Raw genomic sequence first — 22500 nt, 5'->3', positions numbered from 1 at the left:
TATGAGGCATACGTAACAATGCTTTATGTAATAGATTAATAAGATCGTTGAAGCCGACACTACTAGTCGCAGATTTGAGAGACACCAATGGGTATGTAAATATCGTTCTTTGTTAATGTCTATTAATCCCGGCATTTGTTAACTACAAGTCTAATCTGTTGATAGATTTCGAATACTTTCCTGTAAACCAGATGAGTGAATAAACTGTGGAATATTTGGAACCTTGGCGATTGTTGCGACTAGCAGTACATTCGAAATCCAGCCGGTATAATGGCGGAAGACGCCCTGAAGATACGTAGAAGCGCGAAGACAAGATTCACGAGAAAAAAGAACGAATTCTTCAAGGCGATAGCTGAAAATAAAGGTACTGAGATCCTAAGAACAAAGTTTAAAGAGCTTACCGAGGCCTGGTCTACAGTGGAAGGTAAGCATGACATTTATTTAATGTACCTATCCGAGGAGGAGATTGCGACAAATGAAAAATGGATCGATGAACTACAAGAAGAATATAATGGAGCATCGGCGGTATACGCAAAGTATGAAAATGAAAAACAATTGATTGAACAAAAGGAAAAGGAAGAATTGAACCGCCAGCATATGATGAAACTTCGAGAAGAAGAGTTTCAAAGAATAGTTCAACAGACCATTATAAAGAAGAAATCCGCGGAAGCAATCTTTGAGGCACTTGTCGAACATGTTAAAAATGTGATTGAAACGAGAGCGGATGATGAAAACGCAGGGATAGCGTTGCGTAAAACTGAAAAGGAAATCGAGCTTGCGCTAGCAGACTGTAAGAGCGCGCACAATAAATTACTTGAAATATTAAACGAGGCCACAGCTAAAAATGAGATCGAATGGATTCGAAGAATTCAAACATGTTACAATGAGACAATTGAAACAATTCAAACTTTCACCGCCAGGACAGAAAACAGAAGTAACGCCAGACAAAATTGTGCACTTCGCATTGAAAAGGCTAAAATGCCATCTTTTAATGGAACAATCAGAGAATATCCACAATTTAAGCAGGATTTTCAAAAACAAGTCATGCCAACATTGGATAAAAGCAGCGCGTGCTACATTCTACGCTCGTGCTTGGAAAGGGAACCAGCGGAAACAGTAAAAGGCGTAGATGATGATATAAAAGAGATGTGGAAACGACTCGACGAAAAATACGGAGATCCAGCTAAATTAACGGACGCAATCATTAATACAATTCAAGACATAAGACCCATTAAAGAGGGGGAGAACAAAAGATTCATAGAATTGGTTGATGCTGTAGAAGATGGATATAAAGATCTGAAAAGACTTGGATTGGAAAAAGAAATCACAACCACAAGTTCAGTTAGCATAATTGAAAGAAAACTACCTGCTAATATAAAAAGGGAATGGGCTAAATTGGTTAGCGCAGACAATAGCGTGGTAAACAAAACCGACAAATTTCCAAGCCTTCTAAACTTTCTCCTCAGCCAGAAAAGAGCAATTGAATATGATACAACAGAGCTACGACTTACTACTACCTCAACAATAAAAGGCTCAGCACATTATGCAAAAACAAACAAAGCTTCAGTAGAAAGACAAGAAGACAGCACCCGCCCCCAAAATAGTAAATGTTTATTCCACAGGGAATCAGATCATTGGACGAGCGACTGTAAATTCTACCTATCAAAACCAAATGAAGATAAAATGAAAACATTGAAGGAAAAAGGAGCCTGCTGGTCGTGTTTACGAAGAGGACACAGACTACTTGAATGTAGGAAGAAGAGACCTTGCGGCGTGAACGGATGCACCAAATGGCATCACCAGACACTTCATAAAGATGAAAAAATTGAAACCGCTTTACAAGGAATCTCCGGATCCGCAAGTGTATGTGACAACAACATCGCAGACTCTTGTCTATTGCAGATACAGCGAATCGCCACAAAGCGCGGTTGGGTCAATGTTCTATGGGATAGCGGAGCTTCACTCTGTTTCATTACAAATGACAAAGCAAAAGCCGAGCGACTGAAAGGAACGAAAGTTGAACTTTCCATAATCAAAGTAGGAGGAGACAATGAGAAAATCACATCCACTAGATACAAACTTTCACTAATAGACAAACAAGGTCAAGAAGTTCAATTTGACGTATACGGAATCGATAAAATTACTTCAGACCTACAGAGCGTAAACGTGACCGGAATCATTCAACTATTTAAAGGTATTTCTGAAGATGATATAGCAAGACCATCAGGAACAATTGATGTCTTAATTGGTTACGAATACGCGGCGTATCATCCACAGAGTGAACAAACTTCAGGACACCTTCTTCTACTAAAAAATCGCTTTGGAAAATGCATTGGTGGAACACACCCCTTTATCAAGGAAACGACACGAAACCACATGCTCGATACAATTGGAAACAATTTTGCCAGGATATGCAGGAAATGAACAACATCACATTCAAGAGATGAATGAAACCAAAGGATGCAACAAGTGAACAACCGACGTTAATCATCTTCAGTGATGGATCCAGCAACGCCTTTGGTGCCTGTGCATAAGTAAGATGGAAACTCAATAATGGACGATGTAGCTGCAGACTTATACTATCAAAAAATCGACTCGCACCGATAAAAAAGATGTCCATTGATAGAATTGAACTGTGTGGAGCTTTGTTAAACTCAAGACTAAAGGCATTTCTACGCACACAATGTAGATACAAGTTTGTAAAGTGTTACCACATCGTGGACTCCCAAATAGTGCATAGCATGATACAGAAAGAATCGTACGGATTTAATACCTTCGCCGCAACCCGCGTAGGAGAGATACAACAGAATACAAACCCCAAAGAATGGTTTTGGATGGAAAGTAAATATAACATAGCAGATTGGTTAACTCGTGGTAAGAAACCTAATGAAATAAACTTGGACAGCGCCTGGCAAAATGGACCCAGCTTCCTTGAGTTGCCCGAATCCGAATGGCCAATACACAAAACACTGACAAAGGAGCAACTTCCTGAATTAATCAAAATAGCATCCACTATAACCAAACCTTTCAGTAAAGATGACAAGGACACATTGGCGTCAAGAATCAACATCGATAGATATTCAGATTTTGGGAAACTAATCAGAGTGACAGCCAGAATTTTGACAATGTACCAAAGAAAACCGAAATCTTCCTTCAAACACGCCGGACAGTCACTAACGCCAAGTGATCTAGCAAAGGCAGAAACATTCTGGATTATGGAAGCGCAAAAAAGCATGTATAAAGACGTTGAAAAAGGACGATACAAACGCCTGTGCCCCAGAAAGAATACAGATGGAATATACGTGGTTGGAGGACGGGGCGAAAGGTGGATTAAGATGAGTCACAACAAAAATGAAGTTATCCTTCTTCCTTATGATCATCGATTTTCACGTCTATATAGTGAACATATCCATAAAAGAGGCCACCTTGGCGTTCTCTCGACAGCCAGTAAAATTCGCACAAGATTCTGGATTGTCAAACTACTGAAGATGGTCAAGTCTATCAGATACAAGTGCGTAATATGCAAGAAACTAGACAAAAGACTGAGTAAGCAAATTATGGGAAAATTACCAGTGGACAGATTAAAGCCGTCTCCCGCCTGGACTTGTACTGCTATTGATCTATTTGGACCATTCAAAATTCGAGACGAGGTAAAGAAAAGAACGACTGGGAAAACATATGGAGTGATCTTCAACTGTTTAGGCACCCGCGCAGTACATGTAGATCTAGCCGCAGATTATAGCACTGAGAAATTCCTTATGGTCCTGCGAAGATTTGCATCTATTCGAGGGTATCCCTCGAAACTATATTCCGACAATGGACCTCAGCTAGTTGCCGCAAATGAAGAATTAAAAAATGTGGTACAAGGCTGGAATCAAGAGCAACTAAAAGAATTTGGCGTGATGGAAGGATTCAAGTGGGATTTTGCGCCAGCTGATGCACCATGGCAAAACGGAGTGTCAGAAGCGTTAGTGAAATCGGTGAAGCGAGCGATAACAGCCGCTATAAGTGATCATGTCATGACATTCTCAGAACTCCAAACCGTTTGCTTCGAGGTAGCAAACCTTGTGAATGAAAGACCTATCGGAAGACACCCTACGTCACCAGATGATGGCACTTATTTATGTCCCAATGACTTGCTTCTAGGCAGAGCAACTTCACGAGTGCCAAGTGGGCCTTTCAGAGAGCCTTCCAATCCTCGTCAGCGATTCGAATTTGTCCAGAATGTTGTGAACTACTTCTGGAAGAAATGGACAAGGGACTATTTTCCAAGCTTACTAATTCAGCCAAAGTGGCACACGGCTCAACGCAATCTTAGGGAAGGTGACGTAGTGCTCATCCAAGATGCTAACCAAATCAGAGGACAATGGAAACTTGGTGTCGTCCTCAAGACATTTTCTGGGGAGGACGGAAGAGTAAGGAGAGTACAAGTACAGTACAAAAATCCCAAACCGGGGGAAGCCGTCAGCGAATATCACGGAAGAGGCTTTGTTACCGTCGAGCGAGCAGTGAATAAATTGGTTGTTCTTATACCAAAAGAGGAAGCAGAAGATAAAAACAAAACCTGATTGTTTCCTTTCAGTATCTTTGGAACTTTGACTCTAGTTATAACTTTTTCATGCCCGGGGGAGTGTTTCGTTCTAACACGAAATTAATGCATGACGTTTTATGAGGCATACGTAACAATGCTTTATGTAATAGATTAATAAGATCGTTGAAGCCGACACTACTAGTCGCAGATTATAATGGGTATGTAAATATCGTTCTTTGTTAATGTCTATTAATCCCGGCATTTGTTAACTACAAGTCTAATCTGTTGATAGATTTCGAATACTTTCCTGTAAACAAGATGAGTGAATAAACTGTGGAATATTTGGAACCTTGGCGATTGTTGCGACTAGCAGTACAAGTCCTATCGCAGAAAGAAACGTCTTCCGGGGCTGTAATATATTTGCATAGCTATTCTGACTCCTTGGTATATAAAATATGTCAATCAACGCTGACCGTTGCACTTGATAATCATGTCAGTTCGTCTGGGAATAGAGCCTATTAAAGTGTTCAGAGGACAAAACGTACTTATCACTCATGTTTGGAACTGTTGGAATATTGAACGGCGTATATTGCATCGCACGGCTTCATACCAACGCACACCAATACTCAGACAATACTAGACATATTTAGTTGGAACACTTAGCGAATGGTCCAGAATCATCGTGTTACAAGATAGTAGCTTATATCACATCCCCCTTCCCCCAATTCAATGTTGTGTGAGAATTTTTCGGGCGACTACTAGTAGTTGTGGAAATCAACATTGGAGGAAGGGTGAAACGGGGATGGGTGTTCCAACACTTGTGACGAGTATTGTAGCAATAGATACAAAACAGACAGCAATGAAATACTTCTGGGGCATTCATTTGGCATTTTAATTTTTTCTCGCGTCCTGCCAAGATTTTTATAATATGTAAACATGAATCTTGCGACTCTAATTAAGGCGAAACATTTTCCAATCCATTTATCATAACGGTCAGAACAAGATAATCGATTGTCTAATGGGGTCAATAAAATTTAAAATAACCAATGTTTACTTTTAACAAAAGCAAAACAAACACAAATAATTCCCAGATGTATTCTTTCAGCTCTGTATTATTCAGTGACAGTACAGTTAAACCACTGTACTTTTCAAAAATTTGGTTTTATCAACGGAGTTGATAATGTAAATTGGCCACCGTACAGAGATTCTAAAAGCTGACGTTTCGAGCGTTAGCCCTTCGTCAGAGCGAATCGAGGGATTATGGGTTACGTGTAGTTTTTATAGTAGAGTAGGAGCTTACGCTATTGGTGGTAACATGGCAACGTGAAAAATAGGAATATATTAGTTAAATGAAAAGCGTTCGTTAATACCGTGAGGATTAAGGGTGCCGATTTGAAAGATGAATTTTTGTTTCAGATTCTTGCGGCTTTCTGTCGTACCTAGATGTAGGGAAAGGCCGCAGATAGCCATGTGTTTTTTGGAGTGGTTAGGCAGATTAAAATGGCGAGCGACTGGCTTAGATGCATCCCTGTCATTCTTCTCAACATCGCGAAGGTGTTCGCGGAATCGGTCACCTAGTCGTCTACCTGTCTCACCGATGTATAATTTATTGCATAACGTACAGGTTATGCAATAAATGACATTTGCGGAGGTACATGTGAAACGATCGGTGATCTTAACAGATGTACTAGTGTGCACTACAAACCTACTGATTCACACAGTTATTTGTTGTATTCATCGTCACATCCATCACATGTCAAGAATTCCATTCCTTATTCTCAATTTCTCAGACTTCGACGTCTATGTAGTGATGACTCCGATTTTTCCAGCAAATCAGAGGAGGTGTGCCAGTTCTTCGAAAAACGTGGCTATCCTGTCTCTGTGGTCAAAGCGGGCCATCATCGCGCCCAACAGTTTGATCGACAGTCATCACTACAAACGTCACAAAAAGATAAGAATGACAGAATTCCATTTACCCTGACTTTCCATCCTCACAATCACGCAGTCAAAAGCATCATTCTTAGTAATTTTAAATTACTCCAAAATGATCCCGAGACTGGTAGAATCTTTTCGCAACCTCCACTTATTTCATTCAAACGCGACAAAAACGTAGGCAACTTTTTAGTTAGAAGCGCGCTCAAAACTAACGAGCAACCCGGCACTTTCAAATGCGCTCGCTCACGATGCAAAACTTGTCCTTTCATTGTCAACACTAGCAAGATATCGGGACCTAAGCGATATGTTAAGATCACCGATCGTTTCACATGTACCTCCGCAAATGTCATTTATTGCATAACCTGTGCGTTATGCAATAAATTATACATCGGTGAGACAGGTAGACGACTAGATGACCGATTCGGCGAACACCTTCGCGATGTTGAGAAGAATGACAGGGATGCATCTAAGCCAGTCGCTCGCCATTTTAATCTGCCTAACCACTCCAAAAAACACATGGCTATCTGCGGCCTTTCCCTACATCTAGGTACGACGGAAAGCCGCAAGAATCTGGAACAAAAATCCATCTTTCAAATCGGCACCCTTAATCCTCACGGTATTAACGAACGCTTTTCATTTAACTAATATATTCCTATTTTTCACGTTGCCATGTTACCACTAATAGCGTAGCTCCTACTCTACTATAAAAACTACACGTAACCCATAATCCCTCGATTCGCTCTGACGAAGGGCTAACGCTCGAAACGTCAGCTTTTAGAATCTCTGTACGGTGGCCAATTTACATTATCAACTCCGTTGATAAAACCAAATTTTTGTATACTACTTCCCCACCGACGCAGCATCACAGTTTCTTTAGAAACTACCCCTTCATTCACTGTACTTTTCAATTTGTCCAGTTGTGTCAAAAGTCAATTTAGACATTTAATTGTTAGCACAAATGCAAACGGTTCTGGATTGTCCATATCCTTGTTTGGGAAAAATTCATCCCTTTCGATTCTCCTTCCATCCATGTCCAAGGATTTAGTAAAATCACCTCAGCAACGGAAGATAAGTCGCCAGCACATTTGTTTCGTTAAACTAGACGCTCCATGAGCGTACACTGGATTGCCTGTGGTACGTGTTACTCAAAAACCGAAGGGACTGAGTTGGGTGGTATTGAACTACAGCGTTCATGGCAATTTTTTCAAGTTGGGGGTCATTAAGACCATTTAAGGGGTCACCCAGAAGTTGTGCCAGCCGAGGCCCTTTGGCTCACACGTTCATACAACAAAACATATCTTTTTCTGAGGTTAAAAACCTGGCTACCAGCCTATTAATCATTTGTTAGAAAGAAAAACGTCGTGTTATCTTTAGAAAATATAGGCACGCATTGCTTACGTGTGGCAGTGCAGTAACACAGCGCTTTATTTCATTTTGTCAAGTGAGATGCGTTCTGTCTTCCAGGAGATTTAAGTTGTCTTTGCGTAATATGTAGCTCTACTAGTCCACGACATTGTTTTGGTATTGTGTATCATTGTAGTACCATGGTAAAAGTCTTCGGTAAATAGCCCCATGAGAAGAGATGCGGTTAGTAGCAAAGTACTGAACCCAGATAGATTGAAGAAAACAAAAGGGAATCGAGAAACATTGGCTTCTAGGCTGACATGTTGATCATTTTCAAGTTCCCTCACAACTTCTTTTCACCACAAGTTTAAGCGTGCACTCTGAGCGTCTGACAGCATTGTGATACAAAACTTCACTGAAGCTTAACATTGTCCGGTGGGGTTAGTATGTGGATGGGTGACCTAAAAAATATACCACTTTGAACAGAAGCATAGGACCGAAAATTCTATTTTAACGCTCAAAAATGCAAACTAAGCAAGGTACAAATTTTGTTAGCTTGCTTTATGCAAAACAAATATTGAGGCAAAAGTAAATTAATATTGATACAGTTTTTAGAAAGAGCAGAAGGAAGTTTTCAGGACGGTCGACCGAGAATAAAATATTTTGGCATCAGCAACAAAATTTACGACATGAAAACAACGTTAATTTTGAACAGTTACAATCAACGAAAAACGTTTTGGAAGATTTTTGCTACGTTCAATTTTGTTATTGTACTATTGGCTGCACAAGTAAATGGCAAAATCGACAGTGACATCGAATTCAGCGGGCGCCGTGATCAAGTTACTGTGGCGTGTTTACTCGCGAAACAATGAAGCATCTGTGTCAAATGATGGCAAGATACCAGCTTTTTGTTTTTGTCAGTTTTTTTTTTCTTTCAAGTGTTATAAAGTTTGAAAAGAAATGTGCGAACACAAAGATCAGAATCACCCAACTCTTGAGGTTGACCATCGTTTCTGCAAAGTCGAAAAATTACTCTCCAAGACGAGGTTATTTATCACCAGGTAATTCCATCGTTTTGAAAATAGCAGCTAGTTTATTATTCATCAGCGTCACAATTTTGTGCTGATTTTGGGGCTCATTTTGTTGAAACTCAAGCACGCTTCCAACAGACCTGTTTATTTTCGTGACTTATGCACGCCCTGCTTACAGCGCACTACCAGAAAAATTCTCCCGTATCACATTTCAACCCACGTATGCAAATTTGTTGAGCTCGAAAATTACACAACATGTTAAATTTACAAAGGCTGGAAATCTAACAAAAACCTTTTCCAGCGAAAAAAAAATTGAAACAAACAACATATTTTGCTATTAGAGGCAAAAAACCCTTCCTATTTCAATTGTGTGCGTGCAAACAAGACACACAATCCGTGTCACAAAGCATATGAAATTAAATAAATTTCTGACAGTTCACATCACAACCTCGTTCCCAGGGTCTCTCTTCTCTGCGTCCCTTGGTCGTTGGAAGAAAGACCCTGGTTGCGGCTGGTCACGTGACCACCCCAGAATCTGGGTGGTAAAAAAACCTGCTGGAAGGGTGGGGTAACAAGGTTTTTGATTGTCACAGTGACAAATTTACTAAGGCAAGGAGAGAGCGGTATGTCGCTTGACTCAGTAGTTTTTGCACTAAAGTAATGTTTCAAAACCAAACACCAAAAACGTTTTTTTATTCTGCTGACTCAAGTTTATGTAGGATTTGTGCAACTGTGTGTGACAGAGGTCACAGAATTAACGTTGCACAGAAAGTCATTCCCTCGAGGAGATTTTCCACACTTGGTCTGTAGGCCATGCTCAAGGAGACTAAACAACACCAAGCTTCTCCAGGACCAGATCGACAAAAGTCAAGCTTCATTTGAAAATAAAATGGGCGAAAGATTTAAAAGATGTATTGAGATATATTGCCCTCTGCTCCGAAGACAATCAAAAGTCTTAGCCATTTTGAAACCAACAATTGTTCAACTTCACCTTCCCCCGGATGGTATTTTATCGTCCTCTCGACCAAAAGTACTTGAGTACCCACCCACCTTGCGGCTTTGGATGACTAGATGGTCACGTGACCAGCCGCAACCAGGGTCTTTCTTCCAACGACCAAGGGAGGCAGAGAAGACCCTGGGAACGAGGTTGTTCTCATCAAACCTTTTTCAAAAGAACCTTGACCGTAAATAATGAAGCACAAAAGAGACAACAAGCTTTCATTCAAATAATTCTTCACTGTTACATTTCCATTGTTTTTAAACCTTTACAGAGTTGAGTACAAAATATAAATGTAAATTGCCAGACAACTTAGATGCGACATCAGTAAACAACGTGATGCATTCAAGATGTTCGATTCCTTCAACGTTTGTTAAATCCATAAAAAATTGCCATTTGATTTCAGTGTTGTATATAATACCAAGTTAATAAAATATTAGAAACAAAGCTCACTTGATATCCAACAGCGAAAAATGAAACTCGTCGTCTGTCTTGTTCACCCAATTGACGTTCCATTCTTGAGCTCCATGAGCATATATTTTGTTTAAAGATCCACTAAAACGGCATTCGCATTAAAATGACTTTCGACACCATTGAAGGTTAACAAGAAGTTTTCAATTAGAAAAGCGTGTTGTTGAGTGCTGTAAAACTGGCGGCAGCTAGAAATAATTCTTCTTCGGATTCCAACTCAAGATATGATCGACGCAGCGTAAATATACGGTTCGTTCCTGAAGAAGAGTTGTCTTTGGCACATTTTATGGAACACCGAGTCTCTGAGAACAAATTTTACTCTGACGAGTCGGGATTCAGCCATGAAGAATCAGATGAATCGACATCTGACGAGGGCACGGACGAGGAATGGATGTAGAGGTACAAGACTGGTCAGAAGAGATATAAGCTCTCCCTTTTTCTCCTGTATAACGCCCAGGGATAGATTCCTTCAGATGTTGCGGTACCTACACTTTGTAGACAACACCCAGGCACCCAGCGCTAGCTCTGCTGATTACAATAAGTTGTACAAGATACAGCCATTTCTATATAAGTCTTAGAAGCAGCTAACCATAGATGAAACTTTGATCGAGTTCATATCACTTCAGGCAGTTCCTTTGAATCAATCCAGAAAGATTTGGAATAAAAGCCTTTACACTTACAGAATCCAGTAGTGGCTATTTGTTAAACAGCAAGATTTATACTGGTAAGGAAGGAAAGGTTGTAGCGAGAGATTTAGGAAGGAAAGCGGTAATGTCTTTAATTGAACCATTCTTGGACAAGGGATATTACGTCTTCATGGTCAATAATTACTATACCTCAGTGCCATTATTTGAGGTACTTGAGGAAAGAAAAGCTCTAGCATGTGGGACAGTGAGGTCCAACAGATCAGGCCTACCAAAAGAAATCTGTGGTGTGCAAGAAAAGAAAGTCAAACAGCTTAAACGGGGAGACAGTTTGTACCGACATGTACAACAAGGAAATGTGACTTGCATGACATCCTTCAGTAGAGACACTGGATTTTCTTCTTTTTTTTTTTTTTGGCAGATTCCAGTAGCCATACCTGACATCAGGTTCAAGCACGATCATTTCCATTACCTCATTAGTCATGACACCAGATCCACATGTAAGGTGCATATTCAAGATGTGAAGACCTCCTACACCTGTGCTATTTGTGGAGTTATAATATGCCCAGAACCCTGCTTCAAAAGATTCCACACAATGCAGGATTATTACTTTGATGATGGCAGCTACAATGGACCAAGGCGATTTAAAGGAGGAAAGAGGCCTTTTCACAGGAGCAGGAGGAGATCACTGCGAAACCGAAAGCTGTTAGGATCTCTTACTTCCTTTTTGAACATGTGGAATGAATAAGTTAACTGAGGTTGAGTCTCTTTTTTTAAAAGTTACATATTTTCACCTTTACAGAGGCAGAAATTGTGCAGCTGCAGCTTCATTAAGTTTTTCTTAACAAACTATTTACTGTAAAAAAATACCTTAGCAGCCTTTCATCTTTTGAATTCTATCTTGAGAAAGACTCGTTGTTGAGATAGCATGGATATGGAGTTTTTGCCAGATGTTACAATTTTTTTTTTAAATTTGCATAATTATGCAAATTATGCAGTCCCTGATGTCACGTGTTTTTATACATCCCATAATTTGTTAATTCCACATGAACAAATATCTTATTTTCTTTGTAAATATTTATGGTTTTACCAGCTTTTGCGTAATGGTTTTGCCCCACAAGCATTTTAAAGTCGTAGGGCTCGTATTTATGAATAATAATCCCCACCCCCCCCCCCCCCCCCCCCTGGTATATATATATATGTAGAGAGACAGAATATGACATGGCCGCGCGGAGATACGAAATTTCTCTTCTCGTGTTGAAACTTTTTTCAGGAGTGAGCACAGCAAACGAGTGAAATAATTTCAAAACGAGAAGAGAAATTTTATATCTCCAAGCGGCCGTGTAATATTCCATTTCAGGAACCCATGACCCGGAGCCTACAGCTCCCACACTGGGCCTATGTAACGGCATTTTTACAGAGCGATCTATTTTTAGACTATATTTTCCGGAAAAAAAAAGGCAGTTCCGGTTCGGTGACCCTATGACGTCAGCTTAATTTCTTGTAATTGGTCATCGGGCTCCTGTAAGAGTCTCATTCGCGGGAAATTCAATCTAAAAATAAATCGGTCTGTGAAAACGCTGTGACACGAACACAGTAGACACATATAAACACCAATGAAATACCAAATCATTTCACGAAAGGCATCAAAGGGCGTGATTTTCATATGTAACCATAGGAACAGTGATCTTTTCACCTGTGAAAATGGCATGTTATCTTAACGTGTGAAGATATCATTTTTCGCGCGAAAGCTCACATGGTATTTCATTGGTGTTTATATAATAATTAAGTACTATTCAACGCTAGCCACCGACACCGAGGTGAATAGTTGTTTTAGTATATACTAAAACAGTGAGATAATATACAGCACAAAAAATTAATTTGGATGTTTTCTTTACTTGTCACGCATGCAAATCGGGACGCCATTTTTTCGGAGTTTGACGAGCCAATCAGCGCCCGCGTTCGACGTTATCCACTGTTTTAGTATATACTAATAAGCGTTTTTGACGCCATTTTTGGACTTTGGGCTTTATTTTTTTTTCCAGACATGCATAAGATTTCTCTGTCTTATAGAAGGCAGTTCAAGTGGGGGGAATGAATCAAATTCGGTATCTCTTCCTTCAGAGGAAATCGCGATGATCACTAAACCACGGAAGACTACGTGACAGATTAACAGGGAAATGTGTACTAAAGAAATGTGTGTGATCGGAAACGAGTTTTTGTGTTTTCGTTGCACGCAATGCAATATCCGGTTATCGTATGACTCTGTAACTTTATAATTCTCCTACTATTGTTTGATTGGAATCAATGCTGTTAACGACAGTGTTAAGTGTAAACAAACATCCACGATCGCACTTAACTCTGTTATTGGGTCACGGAATGGGGACTGTGGACTTCGGACTACAGAATTGAAACTGGATATTTACCAAGATATTGCAACGTCAAAACAAACCCACTGAAATTCTGTGAACTTAAAGGAAGTTGGATAAAAATCCTTCGAACACAGTGCAGGCTACCTGTATTCTCTTGTTAATTATGAAAAGCATTCTCTAACATACCAAGGACCTCACATATGGTCAAAACTAGGTAATAGATTGAAGGACTCCTTGAACATTGAATCTTTTAAAAGGAACATTCGGAAAATGGACCTAACGTCATTTTTAAACAACGATAATTGCTGTAACGTCTGCAATTCTTAGAGACTACTGATCTATACATCTATTGTCATACTTCGTACATTTCACAGTTGTATAAGAGACTTGTTGGAGCTCGGGTAAGACACTAGTCTCAGCTGACAATTGTCACATTGTGGCTTTTTAAAATTTTCTCCACCGATTTGGTCTTTTTTACTGCCTCTAATAAATCACAGAATTCATGGGGCCGTACTGAAAGTGACTGCTCTTCTTCCACTGCAGAATGGCCGCATCAATTGTAATCTCTTCCAATTTGACCAGTGTACACCTTTTAATATTCGAGTTGGCCGGCGGAACTGTTGCCTACGGCCACCTTTTTCTCTAGTTCGAAGTCTCCACTTTGAGACATAAACAGACTGAACTTAAAAAACAGGCAGCCGTAACTTACAGCACTGCCTGAGAAAACAAGGATAGCAAGATATTTGTTACATCTCCAGATCATTGAAACATGCAACAAAAAATTGATGTACTGTAGAATACGGCTTGGTATTCCAATTGTATCATCTAAGAACTAAAGGTGAATGAGATCACATTTGGGATGACGAAATGCCCTTTACAACTGTTAAATTGCCGTTCTGGAGATTGATCGTTTAGTTGGGACCATCTGCGCCAGAACAGAAATCAAATTCCAACTTTCATTTGGTTAGAGCTAACACTAATAATAATAGTAATATTATTAGTTTTTAACTGACACTGAAGAAGCCTTCTTCAAAAACACCTCCAACAATCCCATCAGGAAAAAGATTGACAACTCCATTTTGCTGTGGACATAACTTTGTTTCGAGCATTTAAACTGTACAATTCCCTGCTAGCAGAGGTCTTTCTTTCCCGTATTCGTCGCTGGGCTGACGAATACGGGAAAGAGAGCTCAATTGGTCAGCACTCTGTAAACCACATGCTCCATGAAATGTTTGCCGACTGTGACTTGAGCCCACTGTGTCCCGCGCATTACTTTACAGTAATTCCACTATTAGTAAGTGAGCCCACACAACACGAAGCATCACGTGAGGATTCGGTCGCTAAGTAACGCCCGTACATGCTCAACACAGTGAATTTCGACCCATGGCAAAGGTCTCTTTCCCGTATTTGTCAGCCCAGCGAACGTAAAAGAAAAGAGACCTCTTCTAGCAGGGAAACTGTACAGTTGCCCAAAAGAGAAACATACATTTGCTAGCAGAGAATACATGTGTCCTTTATTTGCTAATGAATTCATACAGGTTTGTGAGTTTTTGGGAAAAAAAAAATAACAAAAAGTGGTAAAAACTTTTTTAGCCGGCTGTTTGAAAACTCATTAAAACACTTTTCATTGTAGTCACTATAGTAGCCAATCTGTGCTCACGTTGCCATTGGCGACGATTATTGACGGACAATAAAATGATCAACGGAATTCTTCTCCTCGAGAATCTATATGAATAAAGCAATGGCCAGTCAGCACGTTCTTTTCTCGACGACATTATATGTTTCATTTGTTCATTTACAAGATATCTAAACTATGGTATTTCTGCATGATAGTTCATTACACTGCCCGTCTGAAGAAAGGCGTTTCCTACTTAGTACGCATTCAGCAATCTAGATATTGACATGGATTGTCATCTCCTAACTGGTTTGTATTGAAAATTTAAAGAAAGAAAATTTAATTAAGAGATCAAGCAACAATTTTATTACCCACAGTACTTAGCTTTTGACCTTCTGGAAGTTTCCGAAATTGCGAGAAGAAATCTGGACGTTTGTCTAAGCAAAATGTTTTAAATGTGGTCTCATTAAGGGGTCAAAAAAAAGCCTGGGCCATGCCCAGATTGGTTTCCTTTAGGAATTTAATTCAAAAATTTCCACAAGCATATGCAAACGCAAAGTCCTCCATATCAGGGGTTTAAAATGCACACAAATTAAGAGATCAGGAAACTTTTACTTAATCACACCTTTTTACCTTCTAGAAGTTCTAAGTTATCGCCCATCGCATGGAATTATTTTACATCGGTCCAGTCCCTCTGTGACAAAACATCACAAAATCAACATGTAAGACTTTAAGGTAAGTAACATTCCATTTGTTTGGTTCTAGGCCCTAGCAATAGTCCATCACTTAAGAATGAGATTTACCCAAATTGGCCTAGTCCTCATCAGCGTCAGAAAAGTGTCCGTTTTTGAACCAGGTTTTGCAGGAAAATAAACAATAGACCAAATCGGCTAACTCAATGTTGTGCCCAGTCAAACCCTTTGGGAATAAAACATTTTATTCCAGGAATTTCCATATCATTTAAATGTGAATGCTACATTAAAATTCGTAATTTCCAAACATTTCTACTTTCCTAGGTTGTTTTTTAGCTTATAGACATTTGCCTCCCAAAACAATTAATTTGCTTATTTAGCTTTGGCCAACCTTACAGAAACACAGAAAATTCACATTCCCCCAGACTGTCACTTATTGATTTTGTAAATGGAAAGTTGGTATAGCAAGCTAAAGAGTATACTTGTCACCTGAGAAACATACCGCAAAAGCTTGGAGTTATTGTGAAGTATTTTCAAAGGCCAAAATACCACGACGGCTAGATCCTCAGTCATGGAAGCAGACCATTTTGCCAAGTCCCTGATTTCTATCAAGTGATTAACTAATCCTAGTACAGATGCTTACAAAACCAGGCACAAATGTAACGACTTGGACAGTATCTTAATACTACTGAAATCTCATGGTACTTTAACTATAATTGGCATGATATCTTGTGTCTGACTGCTACTGAGGTATCGATGATTGAATTGTTTTCAATAAATCGTATAATCGAAGAAAGGAAAATAACATATCAACGTATCAGAGTCCAAGTAGGTTTTTCACGTTTTGGACACCGTTTCTGAAAAAAAAAAACAATGAATAAAGACACAAGTAGTGGGTTAAATGGCGATAAGGAATTTCGTTTTGATTGGCAAGTAAATAATATAACAATTATCTTAATTCATGAAAGTGTTTGTGCTTAGTTAGCAGCAACAATTCTTATTCAGTGATACTTTGACATGTAGACTTGAGGACCTCAATGGCTCACTTCACTTGACATAAGCAACTGGCAATCACCGATCAGTTTCACTGTCAGTCCATCAGAACAGGGCTCAAACAGCTAGCTATCTGCAGGAGGCTGAAGTAGCTTAGTCAGTGGGTGCAGACATTTTTTAATTCAGGTATTAGCCAAAGCTGTTCGAGTAAAAATAACCACTCTGGCAACCGTTTTTAAAGCCAATTCTCTGTGAAGAACGTACGTGTTCCTTTCAACAACTTCCTGATTAAAAACATGTACAAAGTACGGCGATTCAGTCATTAAAGTTACATTTAAATAGCACTTACCATTCTTTTCGTGTTTGTGTTGCCCAAATTCAAAGCTGACATCATTGCCAATTAGCACAAATGGTGCCCAGTATTTTATGGCGGAATAATTCTTTGTTTCTCGAAGAGATTTCATAGCATGGTGAAGACTTGTACTTGCACTTTTTCTATCTGCCAAGTGTTGGTAGAAACTCTTCATGAACAGGAAGGTCGCCTCATCGTCGATTGCCCAGAGTGACACCAGAACAGACCGGGCACCAGCACACAGGAAAGCTCTGGCTATTCCCACAATACCCTCAGATTTTACCTCTCCCCGGCCACTATGACAGCAACTCAGCACAACCAGTCTTGCCTGAAGATGAACTGCTTGAACATCGCTCAACAATAACATGTAATCTTCCTCTTTGGGGATCTTGCATGTGCGTTCGGGATTTGGGGCCAAAGCAATTTCTCCATATCCGTCATCCCCATGTGCAGCAATGTGGATTAAAGCAACTGACTTCATTCTTTTCAGCACCTCAGCTTTGGTTGCATTTTTTCCTGTGAGAGGCGTGGTCTGCAGAAGTTCCCCAATTATATCCACCTCTTTTTTTGCACATGGCAGCTGTCCATACATGGGTTCCCCAGTGCCGTAAGTGACTTCCTTCAAGCACGGATCGCCCACAAGCAGCACTTCATTCTTACTTTGGAAGTCGTCAGGTGCAATAGCAATCAATTTTAAAGCAGTCAGCGAGGGAATTGCACGAATCCTGACAGAGTCACTCAATGCAGAAAAAGGAGCCAGGCAAAAGTGTCCATCAGGAACAAACACTAAGTCATCACCCTTGAGCAAGTCTCTGATAGGGCTGATTAAGACATCATACAAAGGCTGCAAAGTGTGCACAGAGAAGCTAAAGGACTGAACGGTCTCCTCAACACCTTCCTGACTGCTCAAGAAGTCGTTGCATTGTCTGTCAAGTGAACGATTCTCGCATCGTACAACAGTCCCCGCAATGATCTGTTTAAAAGTACTTTTCATCAGAGAGTAGGCACTTCCATTTTCGATTTTCTTTTGTCGAAAATTTATCCCGACATGTTCTGTTAGCAACCAGAAGCTGATCGTGTTCCCTTTGAGTGCTATGAAAACAGTTTGTGAAGGTAGATCTTTCATAACCAAAGAGATAGTTACCTTCATTGTAGGTTTCTCATCGACACTATATTGCATCTTCAAAATGTCTGCCAAAGCCTGTGCTCGTCCTTGCTCAGCAGCATACAAAGCCTCATCAACCTCTCCATTCTTCAAAAGTGCTGTCCACAGAGTGGTGTACGCAAATCTATATTGGTCACGAAAGCTAATTTTCCATGCATCCTCTGACTGAAGAAGACGCCTCGTTTCCTCAAAATAATGAATGCTTAGGCGACAGTAATTAAGAGCTTTGCTCAAGGAGTCAAAAAATTGATGAACAAGACCAATCTGATAACACGCCATTGCCTGCGCTATTGGGTCCTCCGTTTCGTTGCAAATACTAAGATGTTGATTGTGGTACACTATGGCTTGCTTAAAATCACCAAGACTTGCATAAGCGATGCCGAGATTGCCATAGGCTTTTCCTTCTCCAGCCCTGTCCCCCAGTTCTTTCGCAATACTAAGACATTGATTGTGGTACACTATGGCTTGGTTAAAATCACCAAGACTGCCATAAACGTTGCCAAGACTGCCATAGGCTCCTCCTTCTCCGTTCCTGTCCCCTAGTTCTTTTACAATACTAAGATGTTGATTGTGGTACACTACGGCTTTCCTAAAATAACCAAGACTTTGATAAGCGTTGCCGAGATTGCCATAGGCTGCTCCTTCTGCGGGCCTGTTCCCCAGTTCTTTCGCAATACTAAGATGTTGATTGTGGTACACTATGGCTTGCTTAATATCACCAAGACTTTGATAAGCACCGCCGAGATTGCCATAGGCTCTTCCTTCTCCGGCCCTGTTCCCCAGTTCTTTTGCAATACTGAGACGTTGATTGTGGTACGCTATGGCTTGCTTAAAAACACCAAGACGTTGATAAGCGTTGCCGAGATTGCCATAGGCTCTTCCTTCTCCGTTCCTGTCCCCCAGTTCTTTCGCAATGCTAAGATCTTGATTGTGGTACACTATGGCTTGCTTTGCATCACCAAGACTGTGATAAGCGTTGCCGAGACTGCCACAGGCTCCTCCTTCTCCGTTCCTGTCCCCCAGTTCTTTTGCAATGCTAAGACATTGATTTTCGTACACTATGGCTTGCTTAAAATCACCAAGACTTTCATAAGCATTCCCGAGATTGCCATAGGCTGCTCCTTCTCCGGGCCTGTCCCCCAGTTCTTTCGCAATGCTAAGATGTTGATTGTGGTACGCTATGGCTTGCTTAAAATCACCAAGAAGTCTATAAGCGATGCCAAGATTGCCATAGGCTCCTCCTTCTCCAGCCCTGTCCCCCAGTACTTTTGCAATGCTAAGATCTTGATTGTGGTACACTATGGCTTGATTAAAATCACCAAGACTTGTATAAGCGATGCCGAGATTGCCATAGGCTCTTCCTTCTCCAGCCCTGTCCCCCAGTTCTTTTGCATTACTAAGATGTTGATTGTGGTACACTATGGCTTGCTTAAAATCACCAAGACTTCTATAAGCAATGCCGAGATTGCCATAGGCTCCTCCTTCTCTGGCCGTGTCCCCCAGTTCTTTCACAATGCTAAGATGTTGATTGTGGTACGCTATGGCTTGCGTAAAATCTCCAAGACTTTGATAAGCGTTGCCGAGATTGCCATAGGCTGCTCCTTCTCCGCGCCTGTCCCCCAGTTCTTTCGCAATACTAAGATGTTGATTGTGGTACGCTATGGCTTGCTTAAAATCACCAAGAAGTCTATAAGCGATGCCAAGATTGCCATAGGCTCCTCCTTCTCTGGCCCTGTCCCCCAGTACTTTTGCAATGCTAAGATCTTGATTGTGGTACACTATGGCTTGATTAAAATCACCAAGACTTGCATAAGCGATGCCGAGATTGCCATAGGCTCTTCCTTCTCCAGCCCTGTCCCCCAGTTCTTTTGCAATACTAAGATGTTGATTGTGGTACGCTATGGCTTGCTTAAAATCTCCAAGACTTTCATAAGCGTTGCCGAGATTGCCATAGGCTTTTCCTTCTCTGGCCCTGAAACCTACTTCCTTAAAAATGGCTAATGCTTCTGTGTAATTTGTTATGGCCTGATGAAAGTCAGCTGCACCCTGATAGTATCTACCAAGATTGAAACAGGCCAAACCCTCACTTTGTCTGTCTCCCTCCTTTCTTGCAACGCTAAGCTTTTGCATGTGCCGCTCCAAAACGTCCAACTTTCCATCCACCATTTTTGATAATCAGAACCAGGAAGTTTTTCTTAGAATTCTGGGATGCGCCTAGAAGATAAATGATAGGACTACAGGATGCTAAACCGGCACAGCAAGATTAATTGAACAGTGAAGAATAACTATAACTATAACAGACTAAGAGCATTTCATACAATAATAATCAAGGAACATTAAAAAGAGAAATTATATTATGTAATTAGGAAAAAACAGTGGATCGGAAAACAATGGCATCCCATTTCATCTTTTTTATCAAAAGCTAATTAAAAGTTCCTAAGATTTGCTTTGCTGGCAGGAAATTTGCTGCCGGTATGTAGCTGACACTAAAAAGACAGGAGGGGATGTCATTAAGAGTGTATTATTCAATTTACTGCAATTGACGTCAAACTCATAATTTCTTATTTCAGGTCTATCCAATGTCGGAATTGGAAATTCAATTGCTTGTTTTTCATCATAATCTCTTTGTCTGGATACCTGGTTAATCCATGTTTTTTGATCCAGGGACTTTTGCTAATACATTTCCATTGGGAAAGGCTGCTCATCAGGGCAAAATTGGCCATTTTTATTCTAGAGACACATAATCTGGCCATCCGAATTATGCCTTTCCCTCTCTTTCTCCATAAGCCGAAATCATCCCTTGGGAAACCCTACGAAGAAAAGAATTTTCCTTCGAAATATTGGCTTAAGTTAGTTATTCCTTCACTGTTCAATTAATCTTGCTGTGCTGGTTTAGCATCCAGTAGTCAGGGCATTGAACCTATTGTGTTTTCATATTTCTCGGCGTTGTTTACAAAAATAGGTAAGCAATGCGTACATGTGGGTAGCCACTTAGACACCACTGTACTACCAATGGAGTCTAAGTGTGTTGTTCGATGTCGTTTGGGTTCTAACCACTCACTATACTAGCTCTCAACAAACTTCATGGCTTCCCATTGCCTATCGAATCAGGTTTAAGATTTAGATCAATTCATGGATCAGCACTATCTTATCTTAGTGACTTGATTACAATTAAGAATGATTTAGATAAAGATATACAGGCAAAAACTAACGATAAAAAAGTCCAACGTTTCGGCGACATCTTGGCGCCATTGTCAAGGGAAACTAAATTAAATATGCAAGGTCAAGAGTAACTAAGAGCCCAGAGTCATTAATTTGCATAAGTTAGACAAAGACATTAGCGCAAATTGAGTCTGATTGTAAGTTTAAACACGGTCGTAATTGTTTAATGAGTAACATCTCATTAACGAGACAATCAAACTTGTTCTGGCATTTTTTCAACACATTAAAACAATTGTGAAGGTCATCCGGAATCCTGCCTGCATGCCTATTATCATAGTGTTTGCGCACTCATGAGGTCTTGCTTCTATGTCCATCAACGCGTACGAACAGATGGCCACAGGTGTATCCGACATAACCAGCATCGCACTGGTTATACACAACGCATTGTTGATCAATGAACTGAGGCTTTGGTTCGCTTGTCGGGAACTCCTGGGCAATCTTGCGGCTCGTAAACACTGGTTGGACAATAGTCTGGAGCTTCATACTGAGATCTTTTAACTGTGTCTTCACCATATTAGCAGACTCATGGTCTTTAAAGGGTATGACGACCCGAGTAGTATTTTCTGTTGTAGATTTTGACCGCAATGACGACTGCTCAGTGACCATTAAGTTTAGGAAGGTTTTAACAATGGAGTCCACAAGGTGCAAGGTTCGCACTCCTCAGTGAAGTAAGACCATGACGAAGACAGGCGATATGCGCGATTGAGCATAGTTGTCAATAGGCCACGCCTGTACCTATTATTGACATGACTGTGGTAATGGAGGAGCAGACCACTGTTTGTTGGCTTCATGAACACTTAAGTTTCAATACGGGGCGCTCGGTTTCGGAGTTGAATACCAAGGAAGGGGAGCATTCCATCATTTTCGACTTCCATAGTAAACTTGATGGTGGGGTGGGTGTGGTTGAGGGTGTTGAGGAAGTCCCTTGCTGTAGACAAATCAGGTATCACAGTGAGTGTGTCATCAACATATCGACGATAATAAGTTAGTTACTCTTGAGATCGCATATTTAATTTAGTTTCCCTTGACAATGGCTCCAAGATGTCGCCAAAACGTCGGCATTTTTTTATCGTTAGTTTTTGCCTGTATATGACTTGATGACGCTCGAATAATGGCCTGTTATTAGCAGTTTTGCA

The 22500-nt window shown here is 40.4% G+C and overlaps 3 protein-coding genes across 3 annotated transcripts in view; 2 read left to right on the top strand and 1 right to left on the bottom strand.

Moving 5' to 3' along the window:
* The first annotated feature begins 270 nt into the window (after positions 1-270).
* Positions 271-2424, top strand: LOC138017656 (uncharacterized). The gene has a single exon (XM_068864682.1). The coding sequence runs from the start codon at positions 271-273 to the stop codon at positions 2422-2424; it is 2154 nt and encodes a 717-aa protein (XP_068720783.1).
* Positions 2425-2612: 188 nt separating this feature from the next.
* LOC138017655 (uncharacterized) lies at positions 2613-4568 on the top strand. The gene has a single exon (XM_068864681.1). It carries the CDS (start codon positions 2613-2615, stop codon positions 4566-4568), a length of 1956 nt encoding a protein of 651 aa, XP_068720782.1.
* Positions 4569-15859: 11291 nt separating this feature from the next.
* Positions 15860-22500, bottom strand: part of LOC138015725 (tetratricopeptide repeat protein 28-like) — an 8311-nt gene continuing 1670 nt past the window's right edge. Inside the window, exons 3-4 of the mRNA XM_068862839.1 lie at positions 16975-20356; positions 15860-16489 (exon numbers count right to left, since the gene is read on the bottom strand). Coding sequence (XP_068718940.1) covers positions 16470-16489; positions 16975-20308 — 3354 coding nt within the window. The 5' untranslated portion in view covers positions 20309-20356 and the 3' untranslated portion in view covers positions 15860-16469. The remainder of the gene's footprint in view (positions 16490-16974; positions 20357-22500) is intronic.

The sequence above is a fragment of the Montipora capricornis genome, chromosome 9 (genome assembly GCF_036669925.1).
Source record: "Montipora capricornis isolate CH-2021 chromosome 9, ASM3666992v2, whole genome shotgun sequence".
Lineage (NCBI taxonomy): Eukaryota > Metazoa > Cnidaria > Anthozoa > Scleractinia > Acroporidae > Montipora > Montipora capricornis.
This window is presented reverse-complemented; position numbering and strand designations above follow the sequence as displayed.